General features: G+C 63.2%; 1 protein-coding gene across 8 annotated transcripts; it reads left to right on the top strand.

The window, feature by feature from the left end:
* Window positions 1-4,795: 4,795 nt before the first annotated feature.
* On the top strand, window positions 4,796-18,849 carry LOC112547423 (palmitoyltransferase ZDHHC19). 8 transcript variants are annotated; one of them, XM_075938214.1, is made up of 9 exons: window positions 4,796-4,928; window positions 5,908-6,029; window positions 8,571-8,710; window positions 9,687-9,859; window positions 12,285-12,390; window positions 13,292-13,377; window positions 14,381-14,543; window positions 14,962-15,025; window positions 18,648-18,849. In XM_075938214.1, the coding sequence occupies exons 1-9, from the start codon at window positions 4,825-4,827 to the stop codon at window positions 18,770-18,772; spliced, it is 1,083 nt and encodes a 360-aa protein (XP_075794329.1). In that variant the 5' UTR covers window positions 4,796-4,824; the 3' UTR covers window positions 18,773-18,849. The 8 variants fall into 8 exon arrangements, with proteins under 8 accessions (XP_075794329.1, XP_075794327.1, XP_075794323.1 ...); XM_075938212.1 differs by having other exon boundaries at window positions 8,520-8,710; XM_075938208.1 differs by lacking the exon at window positions 18,648-18,849 and adding an exon at window positions 15,425-16,496 and having other exon boundaries at window positions 8,520-8,710; window positions 13,292-13,344.
* Window positions 18,850-22,154: the final 3,305 nt, after the last annotated feature.

The raw sequence follows: 22,154 nt of genomic DNA, 5'->3' as shown, positions 1-22,154 counted from the left end.
GGCTGTGGGGTTGCTCCCCCCAACCAGAGGCGTAGTGAGGGGAGAGCGGGGGGCAGGAGTTGCCCCCAGGCGCCGGGCTGGGCTGTGGGCAGGAGGCGGGGGGAGGTGCGGGAACCCGGAGCTAGGCTCCAGGGGAGGGAGAGGCAGGAAATCAGCAGTTTTGAGGGGTTTGGGGGGGAGGTGCAGGGAAACGGGGCTCAGCTGGGCTGTGGGGAGGCCTGCAGGGAACCAGTGCAGGGCTCAGCTGGGCTGAGGTGGATGGGGGAGGCATACGGAACAGACGGGCAGCTCAGCTGGGCTGAGAGGGGCTGCAGGGAACTGGTGCTGTGCTCCCTTGGATTGTGGGGGATGGTTTTCGGGGGGTGCAGGGAACCAGCAGGGGTGGGCAGCTCAGTTGGGTTGCAGGGGAGGGAGGTGCAAAGAAGCCTAGTGCGGGGGGACCCGGAGCCCTGACATGACCCCTGGTGCACAAAGTCCCTCATCTGGGACCAATCAGGTCCAGAGGGTGCCAGACCAGGAAGGTCCAACTGCTACCCAAGTCCCCTCCTTGCACCCTCCCTCCTAGCCAGACACCCTCCCCCCCAGCCTGCTTCTGCTCCCTCCCCCTGGCCAGACACCCTACCCCCAGTCTGCTTCTGCTCCCTCCCCCTGGCCAGACACCCTACCCCCAGTCTGCTTCTGCTCCCTCCCCCTGGCCAGACACCCTACCCCCAGTCTGCTTCTGCTCCCTCCCCCTGGCCAGACACCCTACCCCCAGTCTGCTTCTGCACCCTCCCCCTGGCCAGACACCCTACCCCCCAGTCTGCTTCTGCTCCCTCCCCCTGGCCAGACACCCTACCCCCAGTCTGCTTCTGCTCCCTCCCCCTGGCCAGACACCCTACCCCCAGTCTGCTTCTGCTCCCTCCCCCTGGCCAGACACCCTACCCCCAGTCTGCTTCTGCACCCTCCCCCTGGCCAGACACCCTACCCCCCAGCCTGCTTCTGCTCCCTCCCCCTGGCCAGACACCCTACCCCCAGTCTGCTTCTGCTCCCTCCCCCTGGCCAGACACCCTACCCCCAGTCTGCTTCTGCACCCTCCCCCTGGCCAGACACCCTACCCCCAGTCTGCTTCTGCACCCTCCCCCTGGCCAGACACCCTACCCCCAGTCTGCTTCTGCACCCTACCTACTACCCAGACCTTGCCCCCTTCCGCCCCCCACCTCCCTCCCAGCTCCTGCACCCCCTCCCTATCCCGCTCATTGGCAGCCCTCTCACACACAATGAACCCCTCATCCAAACAGTCGATTTAAACAGCACGGTAAGATGCCACGTGAAAACACTTGCTACGTCCACCACCGAGAGGCAGGGCGTTTTGTCTCTCTCCAGAGAGCGTTGTCATGACGTGTGTCCCTGGGGGAACAAGACCCTTTGTGAGCTCTGTGAAGAGGGGAGACGTTTTGACTTCCAGCGTCAAGGGATTTGCTCTTTTGTCTTTGGGGTGCACGGTGCTTTGACCTGAATGGAGTTCGCTGTGACGACGCATTTCTGGGTTATTCTGACACAAAGTGAAACCTGTGCTGAAGACCCCACATTCAGTGAGAAAACACTGCTGTCAGAAAAAGGAAATTCAAACTCTCCGATTTTCTTCAAAGATCACCTCTACCGGGCAGTGCGGCTTTTACTGATTCATCCCTTATATGTTTGAAGGGCGACTAACTGTTATCTGGATCTTTTGGGTCATGTCAACAGATTGTTTGGGGCTCAATCCTAGATTAAAATGTAAATTGTATCAGGCCCTTTGTAAGCAGGTTGGGAAGAGGTCTCATTGGGCAATTATTATTCGGTATTATTTACATAATATACACATTGCCATCTTGGTATTGACATATACATTTCTCAGTACCTTTACATATAAAATAGCCCAGCCCCATTGACCTCCATGGGCAATGTACAGGCAGTCCCCGGGTTACATGGATCCCACTTACATCGGATCCCTACTTACAAACGGGGTGAGGCAACCCTGCACTAGCTGCTTCCCCCCAGCAGACCAGGGAGACGCGAAGCTAGCGCCCCCTCCCAGCAGACCAGGGAGACGCGGAGCTAGCGCCCCCTCCCAGCAGACCAGGGAGACGCGGAGCGGCTTTTCTCAGCAGACACCTCAGCTCAAGAATAAAGGACTGAGGGAAGTGAGGTGTGGGAGAATAAAGCTGAGCTCTGGAGAAATGTTTGGCTAGAGTTTCCCCTACAATATGTACCAGTTCCGACTTACATACAAATTCAACTTAAGAACAAACCTACAGTCCCTATCTTGTACGTAACCTGGGGACTGCCTGTACCTTGTAAGGCGTGATGGGGATACGTGAAGTTGTTTAAACAAATATGTTGCAATGGTCGAAAAAAATTGTGTGTCTGAAAACTGTAGGTACTGGGGGTACTTATACATTTTTAAAGGGGTACTTTATTTAAAAAAAGGTTGAGAAACACGGCTCTAAACCATTCCTTTTGGCCTCCCTGTTTCCTTTCTCCTTTGACAAGTTGGGCAGGTAGCAGTTTTGGTAAAAATACATCAGACATGTGTACACAGCGCCCTTCTGCCTCAGCTGGTGCTGGATAATCAGCGCCTCAGTTCTAAAGGAGTTGGCGTTACCGAGGTGAGCCATTCTCCCACGTTTTGTTGTGGATTTTCCAATGAAAATGCTGGTGTTTTCTATAGGTCACCCACCTCTCCCATTCTGAGCAGAGACTTGGGATTAACGTGACTTTCTCAGCTAAAAGTCTTAGCCATGTTCGGACGTTGTGATTGTGACCACCTGGCGAGGCAGGCTGCCAAAGGCCGGGCTGGCCTTGAATCTTGGTATCGATGGCGTCAGTCGAATGGCTTGTGTGAAGAGCCGCTCAGAGACCTGTCTCCTTTACTTAAGGGTAGGATCTCCCAGCAGCCGGAAGGAAAAGTCCTCGTGGCAGACAGAAAGCCGCGCTCGCAGGGTATCCTCAGCCTTAGGGTTCAAGAAAGCGCGGGCGAGGCTCATGCTGTGTGTTAGTTTTATTTTAAAAAATTTTCGGAGTGTTATTTGAACAGGTAAGTGAATCTCTTACGTTCACTGACATAGCAAAGGAGGTGTGTGTGTGGGGGGGGGGGGGATTGCCCTTCTGCTCCCCCATCGTACCTCTGCTCGCCTGCCCCTCCTCCATCCTCCACCGCCTGCTGAAGCCTCCTCCCTCTTCAACAGTGGGATAGTGCCCCCCCAAACTGGAGGGGGTGAGGGAAGACAGGGTACAAGCTCCCCCACCCCCGTCGGGCTCAGCTGTGCACCAGGTGCGGGGCCCTGTCATGGGAGGAGCAAATTTTGCTTTTGCCCCTGGGCGCATAACACCCTCGCTACGCCTCTGCCTCCGACCGGCCGTGTTACCAAGTGGCGGGGCTTGGCTCCCTGGTGCCAGCACCGTGGAAAAGCCCCTGGAGTCGCAGGGGTCTTGGGGACAAACCAGGAAGCCACGCGGGTCCTTTGAGCCTTCTGCAGTGCAAACACGAGAAACAGGGAACCCAACACGGGTGAGGTCTGACCCAAGCCCTCCTCAAGTTCCCAGCCCCCTTGTGTCTGGGGCCCCCAGCTCTCCCTGCCCCCAGCCGCCTGCCCCTGCAGCTCCATGTCCCCTTCCATTGGAATCCCTCTTCCCGGGGTCTCACCGGCTGGGACTCGGAGCCAGTCGTCAGCCGAGGTGAGAGTAGAACCGGTGAGCCGATGAGCCGTAGCGTGTCTGTTAACCTTGCCGGTAAACTCCAGGCCATCGGAGCAAGCCCGCGGGGCCGGCAGCCCCTGGGCACCTGCTGGTCCGGGAGCATTTAACCATGTAACCGGTCGCAATTCAATCGGCTACACGTGCAGCGGGAGATTTAAAACCATTTTACGTCCCTAGTCCTGCCACGACTGGGCGAAGCCCCCGGCCATCGCGGGGCCCTGCCGCTCAGAGAGCACAAAGCGAACGCACCCCTCCCCCCCATGGGGGCTGATGCGTGCCCAACCCCCCCACCGCTGCGCTCCGTCCCCCTGTATCTAGGTCGGTCCAGAGCCCCTGCGTGAGCCCCGAATGCTCACCCTGCTGGATCCTAGGTCGGAGCCCCGAATGCTGGTGCCCGGGGCTGGCTAGGGGGGCCGTTGTCATCACTAGACCCTCAGCCCTCAGCTAAGGCTGCATGTTCCCCAGCCGGCCACTGCCCCTTCCCTGAAATCTGGTGTTGGGCTCCGCCTCTCTCCCTTTGTCTCCCCCCTGGGAATCCCGTTATCGCCTCAGGCGGAGCCCAGGTGTCTGGGTTAATCCACATTTGGGTGAGGCAGTGGCTATCACACATCCCAGCGCAGGGGGACCCCGGGTTACAGAGCAGACAGCCCCCCCACTACGCCACACTCCGTGACTCAGTTTCCCCGTGCAAAGGGTGCCTAATAACGCCCCTTCCTCCTCTTTTCTGGAGCGATGCGCTGGGCGGGGGTGTCTCTGGGGGGCAGCAATGTCGGGGCGCCGTTCCAATAAAGCCGCCAGCAGCTCTGGGCCTTTGTGTGTCTCCTCTCAAGGCCACACCATCATCCCCCGATGCTCCTGTCACCCCACCTATTACAGCGGGGGAAACTGAGGCCTGCCCAAGCTCACACAGTGAATCGGGGGGGGCAAACCCAGGAATCCTGGCTCACAGCTCCCCTTGCTCTAACCACTAAGCCCCATGTCCCTCCACCATTGTGATGTCCCGCCGCGCTGCGGAGCTCCCTGCCAGGGCCGCGTGTCGCCGAGGCAACGGGGCGTGGACATTCTGCGGGGCAGGCACCGGGGGGCGCTCACCCGGCCCCCGCCATGAGCCCTGCCAGGGAGGCGCCGCACTGGGTCCTGCCCAGCCTCTTCGCTTCCTTTCACTTCAGCTCCCTGCTGGCCTTGAGTGGCCTGTTCTTCTCCTTCCCGTAAGCAGGGCCGCCGGTTCGAACCCCCGCCGGGGTGGCATGCGGGGGCTGCCCCATGCAGAAGTTACTGCTCCTGAGTGCTGGCCGGGGGCAGCCGGGACCCCCGCTGCAGGAGTCACCTGCCACCCAGCCCCTGCGAGGTCTTGACCTACGGTTCCTGGCAGAAGCCAGCTCCGCCCAGGGCTCAGTGGGTGCGGGATAGGAGGGGACGGCGGGTGGTCCGGCCTGGCTGGGACAGTGCCCCCCTCCGAGATGAGTCACAGGTGGGCAGAGAGCATCTGGCTGCAGAGAGGGGGGTGAGGCCGGGCAGGGCGCGAGGGCTGGGATGGGCCTGAGGAATTTAGCAGACAGCCCCTGGGTCTGGGCCCCCCGAGGTGGCAAGAGACCAGGAACTGGCCGGGGTCCCTTGGTTGCATGGCATGGGGAGAGTGTCTGAGCCTAGAGCCATGCCTGGGTCAGCTGTCACCGGACTTCACCAACTGATCATCACGTGCCCCAGGAATCAGCTCTCGGACACCAGCACGGCTGGGCGGGTTGGCCCCATTTCACAGATTTCACAGATGGGGAAACTGAGGCACGGGACCAGCGTGCGGTCAGGGGCTCACAGGCTCAGGACCCAGGGCTGCGTTAGAAAGCCCGTCTTGCCCACAGAGCCGCCCGCTCCTGCCAGGGACGGACAGCAGCAGAAAGGCCGCCCACCCTGGTGCCCAAATCCAAACCGGCCCTCCCGGGGGGGTCGGAGCCGGCCGGGCTTCTTTCCCTGGGGGGTTGTCACCGGGCACGTCTACGCGGGACGCCAGCCTTAGCCACCCCCTTGCCCTCGTGTGGAACTTCAAGGTCTGCAGGGGCCTGGGGCCTCTGTCCCCTGCCCCCTGCCCCCAGGTCTGCTGCCCGTCCCCTCCCGCTGGGGCCTGTCTCTGCCTCCGAGCCCTGAGCGGTGCCCCCGGCGAGGCGCCCACCCCCCCGCCCTCCCTTTCAGATGCAGCTGGCTGGCCGTCCACGTGTCCCCGGCGTTCCCCCTGCTCGCCGGCGGCCTGTTCATCCCGGCCGTGGCCAACCTCCTGCTGGCCAGCTTCACGGACCCTGGGATCCTCCACCGAGGTACCGGGAGCCGCGCGGGCAGGTGGGCCCCGGAGAAGGGGGAGACTGTCGGGCCTGAGCCCTCTGCTCCCGGGCTGCACCGCGGGTCACCGGGCGTCCCCTGGGCCCTCGCCGGGGAGCAGGGCAGGGACGGGCACCTGGCTGAGCCCGCAGCGCAGCCCATCACCCGGCCACGCCGACCGGCCCATCGGCCTGCTGGAAATCCCTGGTCGTCAGGGACGGGGGGGCTCTGATCCCAGCCCCCGACGGCCATTCCGGGCCCCTGGGCAGAGCAGTCAAAGGGCCCCTCCCCCCCCCCACGAGCAAGCTGCCAGACCGCTGGGCAGTGCGGGCTCTGGGGGAGTTTGGGTGCAAGGGGGGAGGGGTCGGGCTCTGGGGGAGTTTGGGTGCGGGAGGGGGGAGGGGTCGGGCTCTCGAGGGGAGTTTGGGTGCAGGAGGGGGGAGGGGTCGGGCTCTGGGGGAGTTTGGGTGTGGGGGGGAGGGGTCGGGCTCTGGGGGAGTTTGGGTGCGGGGGGGGAGGGGTCGGGCTCTCGAGGGGAGTTTGGGTGTGAGAGGGGGGAGGGGTCGGGCTCTGGGGGAGTTTGGGTGCGGGGGGGAGGGGTCGGGCTCTCGAGGGGAGTTTGGGTGTGAGAGGGGGGAGGGGTCGGGCTCTGGGGGAGTTTGGGTGCGGGGGGGGAGGGGTCGGGCTCTCGAGGGGAGTTTGGGTGTGAGAGGGGGGAGGGGTCGGGCTCTGGGGGAGTTTGGGTGCGGGGGGGAGGGGTCGGGCTCTCGAGGGGAGTTTGGGTGTGAGAGGGGGGAGGGGTCGGGCTCTGGGGGAGTTTGGGTGCGGGGGGGAGGGGTCGGGCTCTTGAGGGGAGTTTGGGTGTGAGAGGGGGGAGGGGTCGGGCTCTGGGGGAGTTTGGGTGCGGGAGGGGGGAGGGGTCGGGCTCTGGGGGAGTTTGGGTGCGGGAGGGGGGAGGGGTCGGGCTCTGGGGGAGTTTGGGTGTGAGAGGGCGGAGGGGGAGGGCTCTGGGGGAGTTTGGGTGTGAGAGGGCGGAGGGGGAGGGCTCTGGGGGAGTTTGGGTGCGGGAGGGGGGAGGGGGAGGGCTCTGGGGGAGTTTGGGTGCGGGAGGGGGGAGGGGGAGGGCTCTGGGGGAGTTTGGGTGCGGGAGGGGGGAGGGGTCGGGCTCTGGCAGGGAGATTGGGTGTGAGACGGGTGAGGGCCCGGGCTCTGGGGGAGTTTGGCTGAGGGAGGGGTGAGGAGTTGGGCTGGGGGGGGGGATTTTGGTTGTGGGAGGGGGAAAGGGAGGGCTCTGGGGGGGAGTTTGGGTGCAGGATGGGGGAGGGGAAGGGCTCTGGGGGGCAGTTTGGGTGCAGGATGGGGGAGGGGAAGGGCTCTGGGGGGGGAGTTTGGGTGCAGGATGGGGGAGGGGAAGGGCTCTGGGGGGGAGTTTGGGTGCAGGATGGGGGAGAGGGAGGGCTCGGGGGGGCAGTTTGGGTGCAGGATGGGGGAGGGGAAGGGCTCTGGGGGGGAGTTTGGGTGCAGGATGGGGGAGGGGAAGGGCTCTGGGGGGGAGTTTGGGTGTGGGCGGGGTGAGGGATCGGGTGCAGATTCTGGGCTGGGGCACTGGGGGGCACTGGGGGATACAGGGGGGCAGCTCCCGAAAGCTCCCTGCCCCTACCCCCGGCAGCAGCTCCCCAGGTGGGTCTCCGGAGGCCGCGTCCTGTAGGCCCTGCCCCCGCAGCTCCCATTGGCCACCGTGCCCGCCAGTCGGCGCTGAGGGCCGGCCGCCAGGAGATGCCCCTTGGCACGTGCCAGCCGCGTCCGGGGCTGTGTGGAGCCAGGGCAGGCAGGAGCTGCCTTAGTGCCTCAGCGCCGCCAGCAGGGGACCCCCGGGCCTTTCTAAAATCACCCAGACCCCTGGGAAATTGTCCCTGTTGCCTGCCCCACGACTGTCAGGCCCGTAAGTCGTCAAAGCGCAGTCCCAGCCACTGGCCCTGGGAGGCTCTTCAGTAGCGGTTATCAGTATAGGGGCTATGACAGTCGGTGGAGCTGTGACAGTTGCATCTACCAGGACAGAGGGAACAGGCTCGTTCTAGCGTTCCCTTCGGGATCAGGAGCCACTGTCACCGTGTGGTGCAGCGTGGCCTGCTCTGGGTCGAGGGAGCCCCAAGAGCCATCCCAGGTGGGCAAATCCAAAGCAAGAAAGAACCAAAGTAAAGTCCCCTCTGAGGCTCACAGCTCTGAGCTGGACGGAGCGCCAGGCACGGAGCCAGCCCAGGCAACCCAGCGCAGCTGCCCGTCTGTGCTCTAGGGCGGGCAGGTCTAGACACATCCTGGCCGGGAGGGAGCTCTGGGGCCTGGGAGGCCTGGAATGGCTCGTCCCAAGCTGGCTTTGTTTTCCTGGGTGCTGGGCAGCAGGTCCAGGGACAATCCGCCACCTCCCTTGCCCTTGCAGCTGACATGAGGGCAGGGCCATTGTGTTCCCGGGTTCTGATCTCCCTGCCCAGCTCCTGAGGCTGAGAGCCAGGCTCGCCCCACACCGTGTCTCCCTGCGCCAGGGGCCGAGGGCCGGGCCGGGTTAGTGATCCAGGCACTTCATGTCAAGGAGAGACGCTTTGACCTGCACTGGTGCCAGACATGCCAGTACTACTGCCCGCCACGGACCGTCCACTGCGCCCGCTGCAACGTCTGCGTGGAGGTGAGCAGCCTGCTTGCCCGTCCACATGGCCCTGTGCACACGTGTGCACACGCCGGCACAGACTTAGCCCTGCAGATCTGTACCCCACCCACATGGCCCTGTGCACACGTATGCACACGCCGGCACAGACTTAGCCCTGCAGATCTGCACCCCACCCACACGCCCTGTGCATACGTATGCACACGCCGGCACAGACCCAGCCATGCAGCTCTACACCCCACCCACACGCCCTGTGCATACGTATGCACACGCCGGCACAGACCCAGCCATGCAGCTCTACACCCCACCCACACGCCCTGTGCATACGTATGCACACGCCGGCACAGACCCAGCCATGCAGCTCTACACCCCACCCACACGCCCTGTGCATACGTATGCACACGCCGGCACAGACCCAGCCATGCAGCTCTACACCCCACCCACACGCCCTGTGCATACGTATGCACACGCCGGCACAGACCCAGCCATGCAGATCTGTACCCCACCCACACGCCCTGTGCATACGTATGCACACGCCGGCACAGACTTAGCCCTGCAGATCTGCACCCCACCCACACGCCCTGTGCATACGTATGCACACGCCAGCACAGACCCAGCCATGCAGATCTGTACCCCACCCACACGCCCCCAAGCACACGTATGCACACGCCAGCACAGACCCAGCCATGCAGCTCTACACCCCACCCACACGCCCTGTGCATACGTATGCACACGCCAGCACAGACCCAGCCATGCAGCTCTGCACCCCGCCTACACGCCCTGTGCACACTCTGGCACCACCTACACACACGGATCCGTACCTCATCCGTAGCCTCACAGTCACGTACGCCACCCTGGGGGCCCTCCCCCTCCGGTTCCCACTTCCCCATTCGCCCTGGGCCAGGCTGGCTCTCGGGCACTGGGCCAACGGCTGCAGTTGGCCCGGAGGGGCCGGGACGTGGCAGCCCAGCCCCTGTGCGCGCTCCCTGCCCCCCAGGAGTTCGACCATCACTGCAAGTGCCTGAACAACTGCATCGGCTGCCGCAACTTCCGCTTCTTCTTCCTCTTCGTGGCCTTCCTGTGCGCCTACGACCTGCTGGTGCTGGCGTCCTGCCTGACGTACCTGGCGCTCAACGCCCGCCAGGCCTACGGCCCCGAGAAGATCTGCGCGTATCCTTAGGAGCGCAACCGGGCCTGGCACCGGCCCTGGGCAGGCGGCCGGCACGGAGCACCCGGCCCAGGGGTGTGGCTGGTCCTGAGCACCCGGCCCAGGTGCGGCTGGTCCTGAGCACCCGGCCAAGGTGTGTGGCTGCTCCTGAGCACCCGGCCCAGGTGTGTGGCTGGTCCTGAGCACCCGGCCCAGGGGTGTGACTGGTCCTGAGCACCCGGCCCAGGGGTGTGACTGGTCCTGAGCACCCGGCCCAGGGGTGCGGCTGGTCCTGAGCACCCGGCCCAGGGGTGTGACTGGTCCTGAGCACCCGGCCCAGGGGTGCGGCTGGTCCTGAGCACCCGGCCCAGGGGTGTGGCTGGTCCTGAGCACCCGGCCCAGGGGTGTGGCTGGTCCTGAGCACCCGGCCCAGGGGTGCGGCTGGTCCTGAGCACCCGGCCCAGGGGTGCGGCTGCTGCTGAGCACCCGGCCCAGGTGTGCGGCTGGTCCTGAGCACCCGGCCAAGGTGTGTGGCTGCTCCTGAGCACCCGGCCCAGGTGTGGCTGGTCCTGAGCACCCGGCCCAGGTGTGTGGCTGCTCCTGAGCACCCGGCCCAGGGGTGTGACTGGTCCTGAGCACCCGGCCCAGGTGTATGGCTGGTCCTGAGCACCCGGCCCAGGGGTGGCTGGTCCTGAGCACCCGGCCCAGGTGTGTGGCTGCTCCTGAGCACCTGGCCCAGGTGTGTGGCTGGTCCTGAGCACCCGGCCCAGGGGTGGCTGGTCCTGAGCACCCGGCCCAGGGGTGGCTGGTCCTGAGCACCCGGCCCAGGGGTGTGACTGGTCCTGAGCACCCGGCCCAGGGGTGGCTGGTCCTGAGCACCCGGCCCAGGGGTGTGGCTGCTGCTGAGCACCCGGCCCAGGTGTGGCTGGTTCTGAGCACCCGGCCCAGGTGTGTGGCTGCTCCTGAGCACCCGGCCCAGGTGTGTGGCTGCTCCTGAGCACCCGGCCCAGGGGTGTGACTGGTCCTGAGCACCCGGCCCAGGTGTATGGCTGGTCCTGAGCACCCGGCCCAGGGGTGGCTGGTCCTGAGCACCCGGCCCAGGTGTGTGGCTGGTCCTGAGCACCCGGCCCAGGGGTGCGGCTGGTCCTGAGCACCCGGCCCAGGGGTGCGGCTGGTCCTGAGCACCCGGCCCAGGTGTGTGGCTGCTCCTGAGCACCCGGCCCAGGGGTGTGACTGGTCCTGAGCACCCGGCCCAGGTGTATGGCTGGTCCTGAGCACCCGGCCCAGGGGTGGCTGGTCCTGAGCACCCGGCCCAGGTGTGTGGCTGCTCCTGAGCACCTGGCCCAGGTGTGTGGCTGGTCCTGAGCACCCGGCCCAGGTGTATGGCTGGTCCTGAGCACCCGGCCCAGGGGTGGCTGGTCCTGAGCACCCGGCCCAGGTGTGTGGCTGCTCCTGAGCACCCGGCCCAGGGGTGGCTGGTCCTGAGCACCCGGCCCAGGTGTGTGGCTGCTCCTGAGCACCTGGCCCAGGTGTGTGGCTGGTCCTGAGCACCCGGCCCAGGTGTATGGCTGGTCCTGAGCACCCGGCCCAGGGGTGGCTGGTCCTGAGCACCCGGCCCAGGTGTGTGGCTGCTCCTGAGCACCCGGCCCAGGGGTGGCTGGTCCTGAGCACCCGGCCCAGGTGTGTGGCTGGTCCTGAGCACCCGGCCCAGGGGTGCGGCTGGTCCTGAGCACCCGGCCCAGGGGTGCGGCTGGTCCTGAGCACCCGGCCCAGGTGTGTGGCTGCTCCTGAGCACCCGGCCCAGGGGTGTGACTGGTCCTGAGCACCCGGCCCAGGTGTATGGCTGGTCCTGAGCACCCGGCCCAGGGGTGGCTGGTCCTGAGCACCCGGCCCAGGTGTGTGGCTGCTCCTGAGCACCTGGCCCAGGTGTGTGGCTGCTCCTGAGCACCCGGCCCAGGGGTGTGACTGGTCCTGAGCACCCGGCCCAGGTGTGCGGCTGCTCCTGAGCACCCGGCCCAGGTGTGCGGCTGCTCCTGAGCACCCGGCCCAGGTGTGCGGCTGCTCCTGAGCACCCGGCCCAGGGGTGTGGCTGGTCCTGAGCACCCGGCCCAGGGGTGTGGCTGGTCCTGAGCACCCGGCCCAGGGGTGTGGCTGGTCCTGAGCACCCGGCCCAGGTGTGGCTGGTCCTGAGCACCCTGCCCTGGCATGATGCACACACCGAACGTCACCCCACACAGCTCAGGGTTCTGTTGCTCCAGGGAGCTGGGTCTGATCTTTGTGGTCCTTGAGGATCACACACACGTGCACACACACATGCACACACACACGTGTGCGCACACGCACAGGCTGCGTCCCACACTCCGTGGCAGGGCAGCCGACGTGTCCTTTGGGAGCAGCACAACCCTGCCCAGCCCTGGCTTTGTGTCTTCCCTGACTCGCCTGCCCCAGCATCGTGGTGACCATCCCGGCCGCACTGTACCTGCTGCCCCTCCTCATCCTGGTGGGATCCCAGGCCAGCTTCATCACACTGGCTCAGCGCACCTACGAGCTCAAGGTACGGGGCGAGGGCGCCAGCCTGGCCTCAGGGCGTCGATCGCTCCGCCAGGCGGGCACGCGGCACCAGAGGGCAGTGCGGCTCAGCGAGGCTGCTCCCGGCCTTCGCCCTGGGAAATCTGCCTGAGAAAACGCTGTGTGTGTGTCTGCACATACGGGTGTAAGGTGCATGCATGAGTAGAGTTCATATGTGTGCGCATACACATGTCCATGTGCCTGCACACATGGGCTTCCCGTGTGTGTGCGCATACATGTGTGTGGAGGTACCTGTGTATACATGGGGTTCCCATGTGCGTGTGCATACGGCTATAATGTGCCTGCATACATGAGCTTCCCATGTGTGTGCGCATACATGTGAGTGGAGGTGCCAGCATATATGGCGTTCCCATGTGTATGTACATACATGTGTGGCGATGCCTGCATACATGTAAGTGGGGGGCACATGCCTGCCAGGGGGCCTGATTCCTTCCCTGCCCCGGCCCTTACCCATCGCGGGGCTGCTCGCCCGCTCAGGCCCGCGTCAAAGGCTCGTGTGCCCGAGGCCGGGGCTCCGGCTCAGCCTGCTGGCCCTGGCTGTGCCCGGCGCGTGCTGCCGGCATGGGCGTCTGGCCGGGGCAGAGGCACCCCCGCCACGCCAAGCAGCTGGTGTGTGTTTTGCAGCCGGCACACAGTGCCCCCTCGGCCCTGGGAGCAGCGGAGTCTCCAGCCCCGGGGGGCAGGGGAAGGGGGTCGGCGCCTGCCCAGGAGAGGCAGGCCCCCTGCCTTTGAACCAGAGCAGGCACAGGGGGCAAAAGTGGCGCGCGGAGGGCACCCTCTCCCCCTCCTGCCCCCGAGGCCCGTCCCCCGGGGGAAGCCCTGGTCTAGCTCCCCAGCTCACGGCCTGTGTGTCCTTCTGTCCCCAGCTTCGCGAGATGGGCAGAGGGAATCCCTTCGACCTGGGATGGGCCAGGAACTGGTACGCGGCCCTGTGCGCCCCGCGGGGACCCAAGTGAGTGCTAGCCCCCGCTTGCCCTTTCACAAGCCCCTGGCTGGGGCCGTCGGGGCCAGCTGGGAACACCAGGCGACTGGCTGCTCTCCCCGGCCTCCGCCCATGGCCGGGCATCACCGCCCTGGGCAGCCCAGCCACGGGAAGAGACCACGCCAAGAACGGCGGCGGCGGGGCCGAGCAATCGGCCATCGGCACCGCCTTCCTCGTGCGACCAATGAAAACGGTGCGTGCACATTGGCTGCGGAGTAAAGGTGGTGATTGGTGGAGCTGCCAGTGATGTCACAGAGGGCTGGGCCTCTGGCACGCTGGAGAGGGCAGCCTGTGCTGGCGAATGGGGTCATTTGTCAATGGCGGCGGAGATAAAAACGGGACGGTAACCGGCCGGGAGGCCAGGGCCGACCGGACCCCCAGCCGGGTTGGTTGCTCAGCCTGTTGCTTCTCCCTGACTCAGCAGACCCTTGAGGCTTCAGAGAGACCCAGCCCGAGGGACAACCCTGGAATCTGATACGGATTCTCTGGCATTAGTGCTCGGGGCCCCCATCAGGCTGGCGGCCCTGTCGCGCTAGGCGCTGCCTAAACATATGTGAGCGATTGGTCCCTGCCACCCCAAAGAGCTTCAGCAGACAAACGCCCCCCCACCCGCCCCTCTGGGCCAGGACGTAAGAGTGATCGAGGTGCGCACGCCACACGGAAAGTCCCTGGACTGGAGCCGGGCTGAGGGGTTTTCTCAGCGATCCATCTTCCACGCCGCGCCGAGCACTGAGCGTGACCGGTGACTCCTCCAAGGGGGGGATTTCTGCAGGGAAGGGCAGCCAGCTGGCCTTGCTAGAAATCGCAGCCCTACACCTGGGGTGGGCCCGCACCATGCGTCGGAACCGCGAGGTCTGCTCTGGGTCTGGGCGCAGCCAGTTTGCCACCATTCCCAGAACAGCAGGGGAACCGCAACAGGGCGTCTCGGCTCAGAGCCGCCCCCAGTGGTAGCAGCCGCCTTCTGCCCCTCCAGGTATATGGTCAGAGCCTCTGAACCAAAGGCAGCGACCTGCGGAAGCAGGAAGGTGTCTGTGCTCCAGCTCCTTCCCCTGCTGTCTCGCCGGAACGTGACACTTCCTGGATTCTCATCCCACCGCTGCCACCAAGATGTGCCTGGCCAGGGGAGAGCAGCCAAGGTGCATAGTGACGTGTTCTCCACCGTGGGAAGCTTCTTGAGGGCCGGATCTCGGGGAGCCATGTCTGAAGAGCAGACTGCTCTGGAGGGGAGGGCTCAGCTGGGGTTACCAGTGACCACAGGACCCTCTCTTCAATGGCTCCATTTCCCCTTTCCCTGCCCGGAGCGAGGGCGGCTTGGCTTAGCCCCCCCGGAACATCCTCTCACGCCTGGCTCTCTGGCCGGCCCCACAGACACAGGGCCTGCATCAGCAGCGACCGTCCCCTCCAGGGTGGGATTCCGCCAGGGTGGGGTGCCCTTAGGACCCATTGAAGCTGCCGGGCAGGCGGGGACACGGGGAGGTGCCAAGGCCAGTGGAGTTGGGCATGTTCCAGTCTGTCTGCACCTTGCGCTTGATGGCTCAGTGCGTCTCCCTGCAGGCTGGCGCCGAGGGGACCTGCAGGCCGGTGCACCCAGAGACGGAGGCGAACGTGGCCATCACAGGTGAGCAGCACCCCCTCGCTCGCTCCCCGTTCTCATCCAGCACAGCCCTCTCCCCCCCTCCCCGGAGCCCTGCTGCCTTAGCGCCGGGGCGTCACACACGGGCCCAAAGCCCAACGGGAAAACCCTGCCCTCCCACACTATGAAATCAGCAGCAAAACTCCTGCTGACGTCGGTGGGGGTCAGAGTGATCCCTCAGCTCCCCGTCCCCAAGATCTTACAACGCGTGCGATGCTCCCGGGGTAGCCGGTTCACCCTCGTGTTCGTCTGGCACTTCCTGCCAGCAGAGGAGGCCAGAATCGTCATCCCCATGGCACAGCAGGGAAACTGAGGCACAGAGCGGGAACGTGACATATGCAAGGTTACCCAGCGGGCTAGTGGTATAGAACCCTAGTCTCCTAGTCCATCTACTAGGCCACGGGGACTCGCCTGTTGCAGCCTGCGGCTTTTCCTCCACCATTCGGCCCCTCCGCGGGCAGGACGGCTGGCGGGAGCCAACACCCCGAGGCCAATGGTCATGTTTTAAAAAGAAAAGACTCTCCAGGCGCGTCGCAGGCCTCGCGGCGTCTCTTTTCCCCGGGCACGTGTGAGGAGCTGGCATGAGCTTTGGAGGAAGGTTCGTCAGCTCTGTGCACGTCCGGGCTGGTTTGCCTCCTTTTAATTTCTTGTGGTAATTGTTGGAATGCCAGCAAGCAGATGAAAAATGTCATGTAAACACACCACTGGCACGAGCCAACACAGTCCATCCCAGGCCATACAGAAATGTCGGCTGGGTTCTTCTACCGGCTCCAACACACCGACTCAGAGGCCGGAAGGGACAATTGTGTTCATCTAATGTGACATCCTGCATAGGCCAGGCCTGAAAAATGCAGAACAGCAATCTAGTCTAACAAGAACGCATTTAGAATTCATTCAGACCCTCACCCGCCCACCTATGTTTCCTGCCTTTTTGGAGAGGGACGTTATAATCACAGGGGGGCTATATTTAGTTGGTTCTGCTCCTCTGTGGCTGTGCGAAAGACTCACACATTCAGCAGAGAAACCTAACTCAATACACCATAGAAAAGGGAAGTGGTGAAACTGACATACCGAGGAAAGAGCGAGAACTAGTTTGTTCTCTTTAGAGTAATTCTGGTCACCTGCAGGGGTTCTGGGAAGCAAGGGACAGAAGGAAAATGTGTAGAGAAAGGTGACTGTTAAGCTGACGTCACTTGAAAGGTGACGTCACTTGGAAAGCATTTAAAGACGGCAAAACACCAACATACATTTTGCATTGACATTACATTCCTGGGGAGAATGTCTCATCTGGAGACATTCCTAATGGACAGGAAGCCTGACAATTCCCTTTGTGGCAGAAAAACATGGAACCTGCATTGTAATAGTTCAGGACAGCAATGCAATATTATTTAGGATTTAATGGTGGGGTGTCCTGACACATCTCCTCCTCCGTCAGTGATGCTAAACGTTCGGCTGTGGGCGTGTTCATAGGCTCCCTCAGGGTATGTCTACACTACCCCGCTAGTTCGAACTAGGGTGGTAATGTAGGCATACCGCACTTGCAAATGAAGCCCGGGATTTGAATTTCCCGGGCTTCATTTGCATAAGCGGGGCGCTGCCATTTTTAAATTCCCGCTCGTTCGAACCCCGTGCCACGTGGCTACACGCGGCACGGACTAGGTAGTTCGAACTAGGCTTCCTAGTTCGAACTACCGTTACTCCTCGTGGAATGAGGAGTAACGGTAGTTCCAACTAGGAAGCCTAGTTCAAACTACCTAGTTCGTGCCGCGTGTAGCCGTGCGGCACAGGGTTCGAACGAGCGGGGATTTAAAAATGGCGGCTCCCCGCTTATGCAAATGAAGCCCGGGAAATTCAAATCCCGGGCTTCATTTGCAATTGCGGTATCCCTACATTACCCTCCTATTTCGAAATAGGAGGGTAGTGTAGACATACCCTCAGTGTTTCATGTCAGCTCAGCACAGGTAGCTAGCGTAACAGACTTAACGAGAGCCCCCAAAGATCACAGACTCAGATAACATACAAAGGCAGGTTTATTGCCAAACAAAGGACATGAATAGATGTCAGAAGCCAGATGGCCTCTGAGCCCCTAAGTATTTGTGCCTAGGACAATGGATACGGCTCCATTGATAGCATGGATTTCACTATCGCCCACCAGGCTGGCCAAAGAGGTAAGTAGAGATATCCCAATATTTATGGACAGAAATGAACAATATAACGTAGCTACCCCACAAGTATAAAAGGAAAGGTAATTTTTGTGCAGTTATGCAGCGAATTTAACCTACAGGGCACCTTTAATTTGTACATTGTGTGAAAAAATACAGACCTGGAGGAAAACCCCATGTATCCATGCTTCCATCATCCATCTCTCTGTAGTGACCCAACTAGGACCGTCAGTCCTGATTAGGTTAACACAGAGAGCCCGATAATAGGGGCTCAGCTAACCGGGGTTCTAGCGTATTGCAATAAAATAGTGTGTTCTACTGATCCCTCTCTGCATTGCTAGGGAAGCTAAAGGGCAGGGGAAACGTCGATTGGTATGGTTTTTATTAGAGACGTTTTTGTTTGAGTCACGGCAAACGAGGGTCCTAGTTAGTTCAGGCTTCCCTGGAACCTCTCCCAGCGCTGGGCTCCTCCAGTCCCCAAGCAAAGACAACGACGTTGCCTTGAACCGCCCTGACAGTCCCCAAAACGACAGCCTGGACCGATGATCAGGACAGGGCGCGGGTGGAATGCTGAGCACAGCTGGCCCCGCCAGAGTTCTGAAGGGTTCTGGGGCTTGCGGGCCCGGCTGGTGAAGGGCCGTGCTAGGAGTGTGAACGGAGCTGCCCCCGCCCCATGGCCACCCAGCCCCCAGTAGCGCTGCTGGCCCTCAGCAGAGCTGGGAAGCAGGCCCTGCAGGGCAGGTTTTCAAAGGCCTAGCTCCTAATTCAGCATGGAAACGGGGCCTGATTTTCCAAGGTGCTCTGAGCCCTTGGGAACCTGCTCGAACTGTGGGAAAAACCGGGCCGGAAAGAACTTGGAAAGGCCAGAGAGGGGCCGGGTGGCAGGGCAGGGACCAGAATCCAGGCCTCCTGCTGATGAACCAGCCTTGCCAGGGGACCTTTGGGCGCTACAAATCAGTAGGGGTCTGTCTACACTAGCCACTCTAGTTCGAACTAGGGTGGCTAATGTAGTCATTCGAACTTACAAATGAAGCCTGGGATTAAAATATCCCGGGCTTTATTTGCATGTTCCCGGGCGCCGCCATTTTTAAATGCCTGGTGGTTCGAACTCCCTGCCCGGCTACACGCGGCACGGGCTGGGTAGCTCGAACTAAAGCCCCTAATTCGGACGACTGTTACTCCTCCTGCAAGGGGGTTTAACGGTAGTTCGAATTAGGAGCTGTAGTTCGAACTACCCAGCCCGTGCCGCGTGTAGCCGGGCAGGGAGTTCGAACCACCGGGCATTTAAAAATGACGGCGCCCGGGAACATGCAAATAAAGCCCGGGATATTTTAATCCCAGGCTTCATTTGCAAGTTCGAATGACTACATTAGCCACCCTAGTTCGAACTAGAGTGGCTAGTGTAGACAGACCCTAGGAGACATTTTCCGCTTTCTCCTGCCCAGGCGTGGCTGCGTGGCCGGCGATGGCCAATGGAGAAGGGGGCGGCTCCCACTGGAAATCCCAAATTCACATCGGCGGCAGGACGGTCTCGCCCACGGCCGCGCTCCTCTCAGTGTCGGATATTTAAAGGGACCCGACGGCAGCGCCTGCTTTATGCCAGCTACCCAGGCTGGGCCAACGGATCAATAAAGGGCGTGTCCCCAAGCGCGCTCGGTCCATGGTGTCCGGCAGCTCACCCCCCCAATGACGGGCATTTTGTGCCGCCCTGGGGGGCAGCTGCCCTCTGCTGGTGCCCTGCCCTGCCTAGGACCCCCTGATGTGAATGGGAGCGCTGGTTGGGGGTGGGCGACGCTAGGGAGTGAGGGGAGAAGCTGCACTGGGAATCCCTTTGAAATGTCACGGATTTAAGCTGCACAATCCAGCCCCCCTGGCTGGGCGGGGGTGGGGTCGCTGGGGCGCCGACGGGGAGATGGAGCCAGTGACCATGCAGGGCGGCGGGGGGCGGGGCAGCTGGAGCAGGCGCGGCGAGGCCCGGGGCGACCCAGTGGCGGAGTCGCAGTGGGGAGCAGGCTGCAGCTTGCGCGGCGCCCACGCCTTTGGCAGAACGGTGCGGCTCCGGGTTCCGTTTCCTCCCCGCGGGGTTCTCGTTAAACCGGCGCCGCGTTGGCGGGAGCGGGGGCACCAGCGCCGGGCGGCGGATCTAGCAGCAGCTGGTGCCGCGCCCCCGAGCCTGCGGCGAGTCGGGGCCGTTCTGCAGGCAGGGGCGGAGACTGCGCCACGGAGGGACCCACATGGGAACGACCCAGAACCTGGCTGCCCGTTAACCCCGCGTGGGCTGGAAGGAGGCAAATCTTCCTCCCCTCCGCGTCGCCCGGCACAGGAAGGACAGCTAGCCGAGGAGGGGCCCGATTGTGGGGGTGGGTGCCAGCCGCACCCTGCGCGTGCCCCTGGCGATCCCTGGGTACCGCGGGCGCGTTCCACGGGGCCACACTGCACAGAGAGTGCGGCACCATCGGAGGGGGGCCAGGGGTGTGGGGCCGGACCCACAAAGGGGGTGTGCCCGTGGTGACAGGAGCTCGGCACACCTGGCCCTTTGCCAGCCGGTGCCAGGCAGCCGGGAGCGGGTTCCCATTCAGGTCTGCGGGCTCAGGAGGGTGCAGCCGGTGGCATGACCCCCTCCCCCCTCCGGCCGTGCACACACAGAACCGAGGCCAGCCCCTGCGCTCCCCACACGCCCTGCGAGCCGATAGCGAGCAGCTGCCTTTATCTGCCGTGGCCGGCGGGCGGGCAGGCGGGGCTGGCAGGGGAGAGGCCCCTCGGGCACCGGCCCCGCTTTCCAGCCCCGCTGTGCTGGGCAGGCAGCCACCCCTCCCCCTGCCCCTGGACAGCGTGGCCGGGGGTGGGGGGGCGGCTTGCTGGGCCTGGCTCCCAGCAGTAGGTCTGTGGTGACGCTGGTTTCACCAGGCTGCTCCTGCCCGTGGTGCGCAGCCTTCCCCGAGCCCGGAGAGCCGCTGGGCAGCACACAGGGAGTGTGAGGGAGCTGGGGGTACCCAGGACTGAGTGGCCCTGCCCCCCCGCCCCGGCCCGTGGTTCAGCCTGAGGGCGCCTTGCCGGCCGGAGCTCCCCGACACCGCCCGCCTTTCAGCCCCCGGCTAGGCCAGCCCAGCTGTGCCGGCAGGTTAACCACGGCTGCAATCGACTCCCCGAGCCCCCTGGCCTGAGCTATTCCACCCCTGCCCCCAGCCGGTCGCTGAAATCCCAGCAGGCCCCAGTTATACCTCAGCCCACCCTCCCCCCTTGGAGTGAAACCCACCCAGGGCTGTTTGCGGATGAGCAGGGCCCCCTCAGCGCTGCGGAAACAGGCGTTTGCCTCCGCGCACAGGCAAGGGGACCCCCCTCGGGTACAAGGGTCCCTTTCCGCCTCTGGGAGGTTTGGCTCTTGGGCTGCCAGCTTCGAGGGTTTGCCCTGGGCTGGTCCGGGACGGGGACGAGGAGATAACTGAGCTGTGTATTACCTCACGGGCTGACCCGAAGGGCAGGTCCCTCGATGGCTCTTAGCCAGGCGGGGCAGGGATGGGGTCACCAAATGAAATGAATAGGTAGCAGGTTTAAAACAACCAAAAGGGAGATTTTCCTTCATGCGGCGCACAGTTAACCTGTGGAACTCCCTGCCAGAGGATGTTGTGAAGACCAGGACTTTAACAGGATTCAAAAAAGAGATACATTCATGGAGTACAGGTCCATCAATGGCTATTCGCCAGGATGGGTGGGAATGGTGTCCCTGGCCTCTGTTTGTCAGAGGCTGGGAATGGGTGACAGGGGAGGGATCACTGGATGATTCCCTGTTCTGTTCACTCCCTCTGGGGCACCTGGCATTGGCCACTGTGGGCAGACAGGACACTGGGCTGGATGGACCTTTGGTCTGACCCTACATGCCGGGATCACCCCAGGATCCGGCACCTGGATAAGCCGCTCACTGCCCATGGAGACCTCGCATCCTAGCCTTGGTGGACAAACACCCCGGAAGCAACCTACCTCTGCAGTGAGTTGGCCGGTTCTGAGCCTGGCGTGGTGTGTGGGGAACAGGCCCCTCTAGCACCCGTGCGCCTCTCCGGCGCGGCACGGCGCACCCCGGTTGTGGCTTGTGAGAAGGAATTCAGTGACGTACCCACCGTACGCTCCCTCAGCCTCGCCGGTCGCCTGTGGGGTGCAGGAAGGACGAATGGGGTGCCCCGTCGCTGTGCCCAGGGGGATTTTCACCCCAGCTCGCCCAGCACTGACGGAGAGAAGGTTTGTGATGGACCTTCATTCCCGGGGGAGTTCGTTCCACGGCCGGGGTCTGGGAAGTTCTGTCCCCAGCTGGGTAAATGTCTCCAGAGAGCGGGAAGTTGCCATCCCCACTCTTCAGTGGCTCCATTAGGCACCCCGGGCCTCGGTGAATCTAGGAACCGAGGCCTTGAACTTCAGTCGCCAGTAGAGACCAGAATTCCTGTACGCTGAGCGCCCGGGCAGCAGCACAGGAGAATATCAAATGCCACCTAGCTGATTAGCAGAGCATCCACAGCCACCCGCAGCCAGCTGCATGTTTCTACCGGTGGTGCACATCTGCCCATGCCTTGGTGCACCAAACAAAATTTATTCTGCACATGGATGAAAAAAATTAGAGGGAAGATTGGTAAGGCGTGAACCTGCAGCACTGGGGACTAGCCCAGATGAAGCGCGTTGCTGCTGCGAGTCGAGGCAGGCGTGTCTAACCAAGGCCAGGTCTTTCTCCCCTCCAATGGGACGGCGTGTCCTAGCCTAGCAGAGGGCCTTATTCGCCGGTGCGGCTACGTGCCAGCCAGGCGTCCGGGAGCCTTCTAGCCGTAGGGCTGAACTGCCCAGTGGCAGGTGGGAGTCTCCTACCCGAGACTGCACCATGGCTGGGGAATGGGCTGGCCAGGAGCCTGCCTTCGGGCAGAGGAACCGGCTCACACCAGGCCACCGTGGGGCCCGCTTGTCCATCAGCG

The sequence above is a fragment of the Pelodiscus sinensis genome, chromosome 10 (genome assembly GCF_049634645.1).
Source record: "Pelodiscus sinensis isolate JC-2024 chromosome 10, ASM4963464v1, whole genome shotgun sequence".
Lineage (NCBI taxonomy): Eukaryota > Metazoa > Chordata > Testudines > Trionychidae > Pelodiscus > Pelodiscus sinensis.
Note: the sequence above shows the minus strand (reverse complement) of the source record. Positions and strands in the feature narration are given on the sequence as shown.